The sequence below is a fragment of the Brachyhypopomus gauderio genome, chromosome 20 (genome assembly GCF_052324685.1).
Source record: "Brachyhypopomus gauderio isolate BG-103 chromosome 20, BGAUD_0.2, whole genome shotgun sequence".
Classification (NCBI taxonomy): domain Eukaryota; kingdom Metazoa; phylum Chordata; class Actinopteri; order Gymnotiformes; family Hypopomidae; genus Brachyhypopomus; species Brachyhypopomus gauderio.
Window position 1 is genome coordinate 7,044,349 of NC_135230.1, and position 12,378 is coordinate 7,056,726.

Consider the following 12,378-nt stretch of genomic DNA (forward strand, 5'->3'; position numbering starts at 1 on the left):
GATAATTCCAAAATAATTGGTGAAAGCACCTTTAAAGATTAAAGTATTCACTGGTCTTCAATATTATTTGAAGGGCACAAGGGACCAGCAGCTATTCTAATATATTTGAAACGTCTGTATATGGAGAAATGAGTTTATATCATTTTCTGACCACTCCTTCAAGCGGGGCGCTATCTGGTCAGGCAGTCCGTCTAGTCTATAAGCTCTATTTTAAGATGAGTAGAACCTGCCACCTGTTTCTCCTTTTCTGGGCCCCTTGACAGGTTGTTTCCCGTGTATCATAACAGTTCACAGACTTTCCTCGAGCAAATATCATTCACATCCGTATGTTCTCCGTCTAAAGGCGAAGTCCGCTAGAAAATTGGAGTTATAGATCTCACTGCCAGTGCTGCTTTGGTCAAATTTGTAGGAGTACAGCCCTTTCTGGTGGTTTCTGACATGGCAGGAGCGGAGTGTGCTGACGACCAGTGGGACGTAGAAACTTTTGAGGATGAATTTGGAGAAATCATTAAGACCAGATCAGGTAAGAAAAACATATTGACAGTGCCATAACCAAGGAAAGACTTTTACTTTACTTTAAAATCTTAATAAAATCATTTTTTTTCCTCTGTTCAGATACATTTTAGTATGATTCAAACAGGTTATTGGGTGTTGGGTATTTTCAAATAATAGCCTGTTGGGTGAAATAATTTTGTGAAAATGTAAAAATTTACAAGTGGTGCTAGTATGCTTCTTAAAAATAGGCTCTTGGTGGGGTTTTCATTTGTCTTTAGTCTGCTGGATATCTGGAGTGTTTTCACATACTTGTTTGTTGAGGATTTTGGTTATATTTTCCATTCTCACGTAATCATTCGTCCTGTAACCATAACACCAATTCTAAATCCAGATTGAAGAGTGAGTTGGTTACCGGTATATTTATGCTGCAGATGAAATACGGTCTTAAAGAGCTCTAAATAGCTGCAGCTGACTGGTGTAAGATGTCAGGAGCCCTTGTTTAGATGAGTTATACTATTATTGTTGCTTAGCATTCTAGACTCATTCAAACCAAGTAAATTAAAATGGTAGTCATACTGATTTTAATGTTATAAAGGTTTTTAATACATTTTAATCCCATGTAATTGGGGTCTTTGGAATAAGGCGAGTTGTTGATCTCTAGTGTTGGTGTACCCCGCTGAGTAAACTGGTACTTTAGACTATTTGTCAGGTATGTTTTGACATTTTAAATCTGGAAAATTGCAACTCTACCCTCTATTCCATGTAAGTTTGTTTTTTATTACCCATGCCAGGGGTGTATACCTTTCCCTCTTAAGCACAATTCTATATATATATTTATTTATAGTCTACAACCAGAATACATCCTCAGTTTTTAATTATGTACAGGTAGAAATTATGCAGTTTAAACTAATATATAATATATTAAGCATCTTAATCACTGCCATAATGGCAAAGAAATCATTTGCTTCTTATATAATAAGGTTAAATGTCACAGTATGCATTGTATTTGTACATGTTATTGAAGTTTTCTTTCTCTTGGGAAAGAGGATGTTTACAAAATGGATGTTTGACAGTATGAAAAATGTATTTGAGAATGAATTTACATTCACTGGAATGTAAGTTATCTTATGGTGGTGCTACATGGGTCTTGATATTTGTTCATATTTTGTGGTCTTACATTCTGAATATTTAATGAATTTGATCATTTTCAGTGAAGCATAGCACACTGATCTTAATCTATATTCTAGAGCACTATGATCTATGATCTATCTATACTACATGTAATAATATATGAAATAACACTACAGTAGAGCACAATTCTGATTACAATAGTTAATTATTAGGTAACAGATTTATTAATTGTTACCTTCATTCTAACACTATATAAATATTAAAGCCTGCATTAATTATACTAGATTGTATCTATGCTCATATAGACCTATTTTAAATAGCTTAAAATGCAGGTAAACGGGACATCCACTGTATGGCAGTGTTGTGCAAATACTCACAAGGCCAAAACTCACACAATTCCATCAGTCCGTACAAGTTCAATAAATGAAGGAGTGGCCTGTGATTAGTGTTAAGTGATGATATTTGTGTCCTTTTTGTTTTTGATTTGTATTTTATAGTGATAAACGTGGCAGATCTCGAGTACACTGTTGATTCTTTGGGTTTGAGGATTAGCAGCTGTTCTTACGAAGCAGTGTAACTGAGTTTGGCACCAGGCGGTTTTATCACTTGTCATAAAGTAGAAGGCGCTGCACATGGTTAATGCAACCAAAGAAACTTCCCTGTAAATGCATCATGGACCATTTGACAAAAGAGAGATCTGTGATCATGAAGAACCTCGAGATAGGGAGAACATATTTCTTCACTTACTATTCACATATAATTAAAGTAATGATGATCATTATCACTCGTGATGGGTAAACCGACAGAAACTATAGAGAAACGCGAGTACAATAGATTGTCACAAGCTTCAAACTATTTTAATAACTTATTGTTGCTTAACGTGTGGTTTAAAATATAATATTAGAATATTACATTGACAAATTAAATTTGGTTCTCTGCTTTTGGAGGGAATAAATCGTTTTTTTTTTTCTTATAACTGACAAGGTGCATTGATAATATAATTTGGTTGTTAAGAAAAGAATAATGTGCTAATAAGAGGTTTTTGAGGCAAAACTCATATATTATAGCACAGAGACAAAGAGTTACAGATAAATGCGTGAAGTCTTCATTTGGTTAGGCTGCTAATAGGCATCGTAACTGCACCCGAAACACAATCGCGCTATAGATATATGTACGCGTATATTTGTGGTATTTGTTCCAAATTCCTTTATATTCTTCTATTTCCGTCCATCTCTTTCGGTTTATTCTAACTATAGCCCGCAGGCCATCTGTCCTCTCACAGGCTGAGACACAGTCCTCTCATGAGGACAGTTGACGTTCAGTCAGCGGTGTAACCCGCGCCCGCCAGGGCGAACCTCCGCCAATATCTGCCCCCCGAGTGGAGGAGTGAGCGGGGTATAAAGTGTCAGCCTCTCCGTGGAGTAGACAGGGAGGGTATGAGCATGGAGAGAGTGTGTACGACGGCGAGTACACACCGAGAGTGATACCGACCAACCTGCCCTGCTTCGGCACAGGTAAGTGCGCGGAGACGGCGTGTTAAACGACGTGGTTGTGAGACTAGAGCGGAGAATGACTGATAAGTACCGGGGATTACTGGTTATTTCACGAACCTCTGAAGATAAGAGTCAAATAAAATTCCCCCAGAAAACGAGACTGTGTGCTCCCGTTTCACCCTGTCCGCTTTACTGTGCTGCGTGTCAAACGAGTTGACGGCTGTATTTGGGCACGTTGTCGTGAGATTGTGTAATTGTACGAGGTTTAACTGTAGATTATCCACCCGTGTGTGTGTGTGTGTGTGTGTGTGTGTGTGTGTGTGTGTGTGTGTGTGTATGTGGGAATTAAAACACCAGAGCTGCAGTGTCTTCTGATGCAAACGGGCTTTAACTGCTCACACAAATATTTATCCCCTCTCTGAAACCATCAGTGAACACATGTTTATCACGTCCTCCGAGTGGTTGTTTGTGGTTGTTTATTGTAAACAAAGTTTGGGGACAGATTTGTTGACTGTGTCTACACGCAGCTCATAAACGCGCACCCAACTCATTGCCATGTTTTAGGGCAGTGAAACGACCGCTTCTGCCCCCCCTGCTATCATAACGTGTCTTCCACTGGCTCGCTAGCTGTGCAGATGAAGTATATCTCTTCTGGTCTGAGATGTCGGAGCCCACCACTGTCTTTGTCCGTCAGCTGGGCTCAACCTAGTTACCTTATCATCCTATTTGCACAAGGGCGGATATAATCCAGGGAGACACGGTAGACTGTGGCGTAGAGACACACCACCTGCCACCTGCTACCTGCTCGAACTCACGTCTGATCAATGGTAAACGTGCCTTCTCTCGTCTGTCTGGGATAATGATGATAATATTTAAGGGTTTTAAACCGCTGTAACTGATATTACTCTAGTTTAAAGAAATTTGGGATGACTTTTCGTGGCCTAGATCCTGTGAGTTTTCGTAATAAACTGTGATCACTGAAATGGAACCCACGACTATCCCCAATGCCATCTGGGGCACCACAAAACTCAAGATGTTACTTTCTGCTTTTCTGCATGAAAAAACGGTTCCGTGGGTCTTTTGAAACATGTGTGTCATGATGCAACTATTGCACGGAGTTAAGAGACACAAAATTAGCAGTAAACAGTGGGCAGTTCTTCAGGTGATCTTGTACTTGTCACACAAAGCACTGGTGTATAGACTAGTTCTATATAAACAGTCTTTTGTTAAACCTTTGCTGAAAAGTTTCAAACAGTATTTTTTCACCATGGTCTCCAGAAATAAGTGATTATTAAACAGTCTAAGTTACACTAAAAATAAAACAAAACGTGCCAAAATATCAGACTTAAACAATGGTGCTTTGAACAATACATATGGGCACTAACCTTACACACACATATTCATGTCATGCAGTCACACACTGTAGCACGCCTGTTGTCATGCATTCACACTGTAGCACGCCTGTTGTCATGTACAATGGATGTAGTGCTATAATCACCAGGCTGACAGCATGTGTGTATTAGTAACAGGAGTACTGGAGTGTTTTATGTACATGGTCATATGCTGTTGGCTGGCAGATAACAAAGTTTTTGCATAGCAACAGGTGGCTGTTTTTCTCTGACATTACAGCCACTTGTTCCCAAGTAATGAATATAAAGTAGTTGACAGATTCGTGCTATCAGCATGTTTTAACTTGAAACCTTTTTGTGGTTTTTAAGATATGTGTGTTTTGGGAGTTCCAAAACAGCATCTTTTCACTTTGTGTCCTTCTAACTGTGAATAGTTCAATTTGTTTTCTTTCAACCTTTGTAACGTGATTTACTGCTTTTGTATTCATGCACCGACATTGGGCAATATATCAATGCGTAATACATAATTTGTCATAATTTTATATTATGTATATGGGGTCTTGCTTTGTAATTTATTCTGTAGTCATGGTCTGCTAGATATTGTGCATGGTTGACATGTAGCTAACCTTTTAAGAGTTTTTTTCCCCTTTAGATGGATAAAGTACTGTTCTTTTGAGGTATATTCTATTCAAGATTCATATGAAATATGATTACAAAACAAAGATAACTGACATAAAAAAGTAATCTTAGTTCAACATAGTGTTAACTCTTTTGTTTCTGCAGCCCAGCAGAGTGGATTTGAAATGAAATAATTATTAATGAAATTCAAATGCACAATGTCAGCAGTGTTATTATGGTATGTACACGTCTACTGGCTAAACTGTATGGGAGGTGCCAGTGTCATAGATACGGATGTTATGAGACCACAAGTGCCTCCTCAGTCATGTGCCCTTGCATCATTAGTTCATGCCCAATACACAGAGAAAAATATCTAGACCTGGTTCTAGATTCAGGATTTTCTGGAGTCCAGGCTGCTTTTGTTTCTCCATCAGAGAATCCTAGAAGTGGCAAAGCCAGTAAAAAAAAAATCTATACAATATGTCAAAATCGTTCAAGTCTATTGTTTGGCATGCTGTTGAGAAACATGAAATGGTTAGTGATATTAGTAAGAGCAGTTCACAGTAGAGAGGACTGAAGAATACTTTTTGTTTTCAAGATAAATAGCCCCTAAAATATGAGGCTACATTTGTCCAAAGGAAAGCATGTATTAAACTTAAAAGTTTTAGATTGGAGAAATTTGTCTTTATTGGGTTACAAAAAGCTTCTTCTCAGCAGAAACTTTCCTGATAGTTTGTTAGATTTCTGTTAGAGTCTGAATAATGCCAATATGATGAGTGGCTATGCATTCCCCGTGGCTGTCCCATGCATGGTAATGTGACCTCATTAAAGCTAAATGCTTCTGAGGTTTAATCCTTTGAGGGTTTCTGTGAGATTAAAACCTTGATCGGTAATAATTAAATTTATTATTACTGCTTTTGATCTGAGAGATCTTGTATATAATTGTCCTAGTTTCAGATCAGTGCTGGCAAAGCAAAAGGGGTGGTCTAGTTTGTTAATTAGGCGGTTACAATTTTTGAGGCTTACTGTAATTTTGTTTAATTTGCGGAAACCAGAGTCTCTAAGCAGCAGTCAGCAGATGGTTGAATTAGCCATTTTGTCTGCTTCTTGGCATTGCCTTGGGAATCTCAGTAACTACCAATGACCACCACACAGCTCACAGAAACACAGAAGTAAGAAACACAGAAATAAGAATTGCTCTCTCAGTTGAGGGACATATATCAGAAGATCATTCAAAACCCCCACTGTTTTCACTAACACTTAACAGGCCACAATTTAGTAAGTAATCTGTGGAATTGGAGTGAGGTAAGAGTTTACTGGATTGGGGTGATTCTTTTAGTAATATCTAACTGTCAACCTCGGGCATCAGTAATGTTTTTTATCCAGCATTTGCTCTGTCAGATGCTGTGTCTGCTGACAATGGTTCCTAGCGGCACTAAAAGGAGTAAAACTGTTTTCACTTTTCTAAAAAGAAAATGACCTTTAACCGGGGATCTTACCACAGGCTTTTTGAATGTCTCAGTGAATTACAGAAGAGGTTTAAATGTGGCATACATGTTTGCTCTAAAACAGAAAATCTAGAGAAATGATAAAGAGAAAAATTAAGTCAGCATAACCAGGAATGCTGGAATAGTTGATGTGAAAGGGGCGTCGAGGGCTTTGAAGGGCTGTAGCGGTGTCTGCAGGACTGATTCTCAAGCCCCTCCCACCGAGTCTCATTCTGTTCCTCACCACTCCCATAAAGCTTCTGAAACGTCTCCGCCTGCTCCCATCAGCTCCCACTCACACTAGACTCCATGGCCAACTGCACATCTGCAGTTTTTTTGGCAGATGTTCATACACACACACACACACACACACACACACACACACACACACATATATATATATATATATATATATATATATATATATATATATATATATATATATATATATATATATATATATATATATATATATATTTAGGGACAGATTTGCGTGCTACTTTAGTCAAATGTTCTTTGTCACCCTTCACAAAACTGGCCTCAAAATCAGTTTAATTAAAAGTGTTTAAACAATGCCGACTTCATCCAGTTCTTAGCAGACTGGCCAGTCTCAGGGTCAAATGTACCAGGACGGCACATGAATGTTAAAGGAAGTTTGTCAAAGCATCAAAACAGGTGACAGCATAATGAAGGTGACTTTCCAGAATAACTCGTGAAATGATCTCGTCTGAACTCTGAATGAACGAGAGAGAGAGAGTGCAAGAGCGAGAAGGAGAGAGAGGGTGAGGGAGAGAGGGAGGGGGGGAGGGGGGAGTGAGGAAGCAAAGGAGAGAGAGAGCAGTAGTGAAAATTTAAGTGAAGTACACAAGGTGTCCAAACAAATAGGATGTTTCGGGCAGGGCTGCAAGCAAAGAGCATCGTTTACTACAGTACATTACAATTGCACACTATACATATATATTTATATACATATATATGTACATATACATATATGTCAGATCCTGCATTTATTACCTTTGTTTCTTTACCTGGATTTTAGGATTTAATGGAATTCTTATTCATTTTCAGATGAGAGGGAGGACATACAAAAGAAAACCTTCACAAAATGGATAAACTCACAGTTTGCTAAGGTAAGGTGTTGTTTTTTCATACCTGTGCTCATGTATTAATGATTTGTTCTGACATGCAAATGCATTGCTACTAATTGTGTTTTAAAATACCTCCGGGCATACATATAAATTATAACTACAGATGTGGAATGATACAATTTTTAAAATGTTGATCACTAAATATGATTATTTGCATATTTTAATTAGGTGTTGAAAGTTACTGATTTACCCTAAGGAGTGTAAGGATGATTATATTATGATGATTATATTATGACCCAAAAATTTGGATATTTTTTAAAAACAAGGCTCTTTTCATTTATTTATTGGCACATACAGAGGAAAGGTAACTACAAGGACATATACATAAGAATAACCACAAGGACAGATAAATTAGAAGGTAGACCAGCAAAGTGAACAAGTCCATACAAATATAGCCAAAGAAAGACAGCAAGAGCAATAAGAGCTCGTGGTGTCACCCGTGTACGGGTTAGCTGACCCCATCAGCTAACAACCAACGGCAGCTAACAACCAACAGCAGCTAACAACAACAACAAAAGAACCAGCTGCACTAAAGGCTAGTGGCTAGTTAGCTGCCTTTTAACAGTATGGATGTTTGACCTTTGACCTAACCAATATCTCCGGTTCAGTTCCCAGGTAGCACATGTGATTTTATACTGGGAAAAAAAAAACCATTTGAGGGGGCTCTGGGTAAGACCGTCTGCTAATACTGGAAACGTAATGATGTTCAGTGCAGGCAGAGTCACTGACGCTGATTCTCAGTTGGTTCGTTGCTTGGGCGTTGTCCGTTTGGCAGGTTGTAGTGTCGGTCGTGCCTGTTTGCGGCTGCTCTCGTGGAGAAACATATGTTTTTCTCTGCTTCATTGTGGTGGTCTCTAGTGAGTCAGTGGGAGGTTTCCATCCTGATCTGTAGGTGTTGCTAAAAAAAAAAAAGTCTGTTGTGCTATTCTCCATTGAACTGGTATTAGGTGTTGTGCCTCAGGCCACCGCATAGTCCGTAGCTCTCACGGTGATGTCTGCACTGCTGTCGAGAACCTCATGGACTCTCGAAATCCATGCAGCTATTAACAGGAAGTAGCAGGTTTGCCGAGTGTGGTGTCCTTGCGGTCTCACCGGCTTTGTGCCGCTTTTGCTTGCGACTCTTTCGACGAACTTGCCGTGGTCTCTCCGATGTGATTGGGCCGGCCACGTGCGAGCATCCTATTTAGTTGCTAACGCAGCCAAATGAGCTTTGAGCGTCTCCCACACCCTCTTGTGTTCTCTGTTCTCAAGACCTTCTCAGCCCTACTGCCACGGCTCTCTCACCACGTCTCTAGCAGCCCGGTTTACCTGTTCCGCTACCTGGAGCCGTCTGACGGAGCGCACTGTTCGGCTCTTTTTACCGATTAGCAGGGGGCCCGTGCACGTGAAGACGGCCACGCGTCTTAACCCTCGGCTGCCTCTTCTCCAGCACGGCTTCTCCACCGTTCCTGACATCGGTGGGAACTGCAGTCAGGTGATCGCTCCCTTCTCGGTGTGCAGCGGCCGCCCAGAACGAACGAACGCACGCAGCTGAGCCATGGTGGATTATGCAGCAGCTTGTCCTTTTGATTTTGGCGTGGACTCCGTTGTCCCATAGGGTCATGACCCCTGCTGTCATGTCCACTGTTGGTTCGTTGTGGTGACCTTCCGCCCTCTCATCTTGCATCACCAGCTGTGAGCAGGAACACAGTCAACAGCCCCATTCTCACAGACGGCTGCTTGGGAGAAGGTGACACTGAGCCGCATAGACCCAGGCGCTGCTGGAGAGCTGCTCTTCAATGCCACTGGACACAGTCGGACATCAAGCAGTGCCTTTAGTGCGTTTTCCTTCTAATAATAACCACGGCTGCATCACCGTCGCCCCAGTCTGATGGGATGGATGCCTGCCGCTCGCTGTAGCCTCGTAAAAGTTCAACCCGTGCTCTATTTTGGGAGATGAATATGTGCCGTTGGCGTGGTGCAGAGTCCTCCTGTCATCGACTCCTTCTCTCCTGACCCTCTGTGCCACCGTCAAACGGCTCTCGCCGCCCGTCCCTTCACCCCTTGGCTGTGGATCACTGGCTCTGACGCCAGCGTTGTGGGAGCAGGGCTGGCAAACTTCTCCCCCCACGTGCCGCTCCTTCCAGCTGACGCTCGGGCCCGACCAACACGCCTCGCGCCGAGTTTAGCACAGACCCGGGGAGAGGTCACTCAAGAAAATACTGACATCGTTTTTTCCTTATAGGGGTAAATAGAGAAAAGTTTTGGATGCGCCATCTTTGTGTGCCAACATTTAGTGCCAAGCTCTCAGTTCCAGTAAGGCTCTGCTTCAGGAACAAGCACTGAAAATAACTGAACATCAGTGTTGCTGGTGCTGTCTTCATTTTTAATGCAGGTGTTTACAAAGTGAAATGTTGAGTGTGCATTTCAACATTTCTATTCTAATAATACTACTACCAATGATAATAATAGCCCTTTTAACACTTTAGCACTTTGTCTCTGATTTTGTTGTCATAGATGATGGAGTTTTGTGACATTTGAACAATGGTTTTGTCTTTTGAGTCATATGTTACACATTGGTATAATTACCATGAGGGCAGGGGGCCCCATTACACCAGCGCCCACGGTTTCTTCTAGTCAACATTTAGCCTGTAATATATCTGTAATTCATGAATGGGTCCATTAATGTAACATCATCTCTCTCCAGCCAACCTAAATATACGTTCATTTAACTACCCTGCGGTTTATATATGCCCCTTTGATTCATCATGTGTCTCCTCCATGGTAGAAAACCTTTAAATGGTTTTTAATCTTATCTCTCAAACATGATGTACTTATTATTTATAACTCTAAATGTAACTCTAAATATACAAAAAATAAAAATATCAATATATACAGTAAATACAACTCTAAATATAACTATAAAACTCCAAAAAACATTAAAATAATTCCTTTAAACATGTTCAGGCTTTTGGTTATGATATCCATTGAAAACCTCCAGGATTCTGACTTTGAAGTTTGTAGCAGGTTTTGCTGTGCAGGGGCATGTTGAATGTACTCCACCTTAGGAAGGTCTGGAGATGCATATACACACACACACCCACCCACACACACACACACACACGCACGTATATATGACTATATATATATTTTAATGATGTTATATATCTTTACTCCACAGTTTGTAGGCATGGTTTTATATTGTCTCACCATTATTTCCTATCACAGGCCCTGATTTACAGATAGTCTGTAAATCCAAAAATCTCAAAAATAAGAGAGAGATTCTTCTTGGCCCAAAGTGTACATGTGCCAAGTGTGTCATAAGAACACTGTTCCAGAGAAAACGACAAGCTATCTACAGACACAGGGCCAAATTAGAGCCAAATGAACAATATAACTGAGCTCCTCGGAGTGGTTCCATTACGGCCATACACACAGCTGCACTGTCCAAGTGAAAGGCTGATTGTAATGTCGCTACACGTTGATTAGCATTGTCTACTCCATGTGTGATTGTCTTGGGAGTAACATATTCTGCTCTGGAAACCCTGATGGTATTACATGGTAGGCTACCCACGGAGCTAGACACTTACAGCTAAACCTATAGTTTCATTTTCATCCTGATAGAAAACAAAACATAAGCTCTGAACACGTTCCACAGTGAGCTTCAAGCCTGTGACAGCAGCCGTCAATCATGCATGGTTATTGGAACATTAGGACTGCGCCCACACCGTTCTTACCTTAGACTGATGACAGCTTGCTAGGGTTTTGAGCAGTTATATTTTTGTTCAGTGTTTTTTTTTCTTTCAAAAACTCTTAGATGTTAACATTTTGTTTAGTATGATAAACATACAATGCTTTACAACAGTGTACCTAAAGTCTTTACAATAATAGCAGGCTATCAAGCTTATGCTCTCTATAGTTATTACTATCAGATACCTTCTCTCTCTCTCTCTCTCTCTCTCTCTCTCTCTCTCTCTCTCTCTCTCTCTCTCTCTCCTTCTCTCGGGTTTTCAAAGAGATTTTACACTAGGCCTCCTAGCTTTGCATCTGGCAGGGTGTTAAACCACACCAACCATAATGAAGCAATTGTTTATCGAAATATCTTTTTCGATATGCATGAACAGTCCTTTTCCCACTAAGGAAGCCCATGCTTATAAAGCCCATCTCCTATAAAACTTTCTTAATAATCATGTCTGGAAAAGCAATCAGTAATTACAGCAGGACCAGTATCAGGCATTTTTAAACGAAATCAGAATTGGTTCAGTATGGATTTTGCTGCTCCATATAAAACATAATTTTAACATAAAACATAATTTTATCTGGCTTTTGTGTGTTGCAGTGAAACAATATGAGACAAAACATGATGATATTGTGCCCCAATCTTCTTATATTATGCTGTCTTCAAATTCCAGGCAGGAAGACCCCCTATCGATGACCTCTTCACAGACCTGCGTGATGGCCGCCGTCTTCTGGAGCTTTTGGAGAATCTAGCAGGTCATGAACTGGTAAGTATCTCTGAGAGATGTAATAGAGTGATTATATAACACACCTTGTAATATTATGAATGTAATGTTATGAATGCTAATGATACAAAGCGCTATACTATACTATACTATACTATACTATACTATACTATACAAGCAGCAGTACCAGGTGAGGAGAACAAATCTAATGGGAC

At 40.2% G+C, this 12,378-nt stretch overlaps 1 protein-coding gene across 12 annotated transcripts in view; it reads left to right on the plus strand.

The window, feature by feature from the left end:
• The first annotated feature begins 261 nt into the window (after positions 1–261).
• The window catches only part of dmd (dystrophin), a 118,584-nt gene continuing 106,467 nt past the window's right edge, over positions 262–12,378 (plus strand). For 11 of the 12 annotated variants that reach the window (XR_013122548.1, XR_013122546.1, XR_013122547.1 and 8 more), the window contains exons 1-3: positions 262–523; positions 7,642–7,703; positions 12,113–12,205. Coding sequence is in view for 7 of the 12 variants with exons in the window: in XM_076982634.1 (XP_076838749.1) it covers positions 439–523; positions 7,642–7,703; positions 12,113–12,205 (240 nt within the window). In the remaining 5 variants the exon portion in view is untranslated. Of the gene's footprint in view, positions 524–3,040; positions 3,141–7,641; positions 7,704–12,112; positions 12,206–12,378 lie in introns of those variants that run through there. The other variant, XM_076982639.1, reaches the window with a different exon arrangement.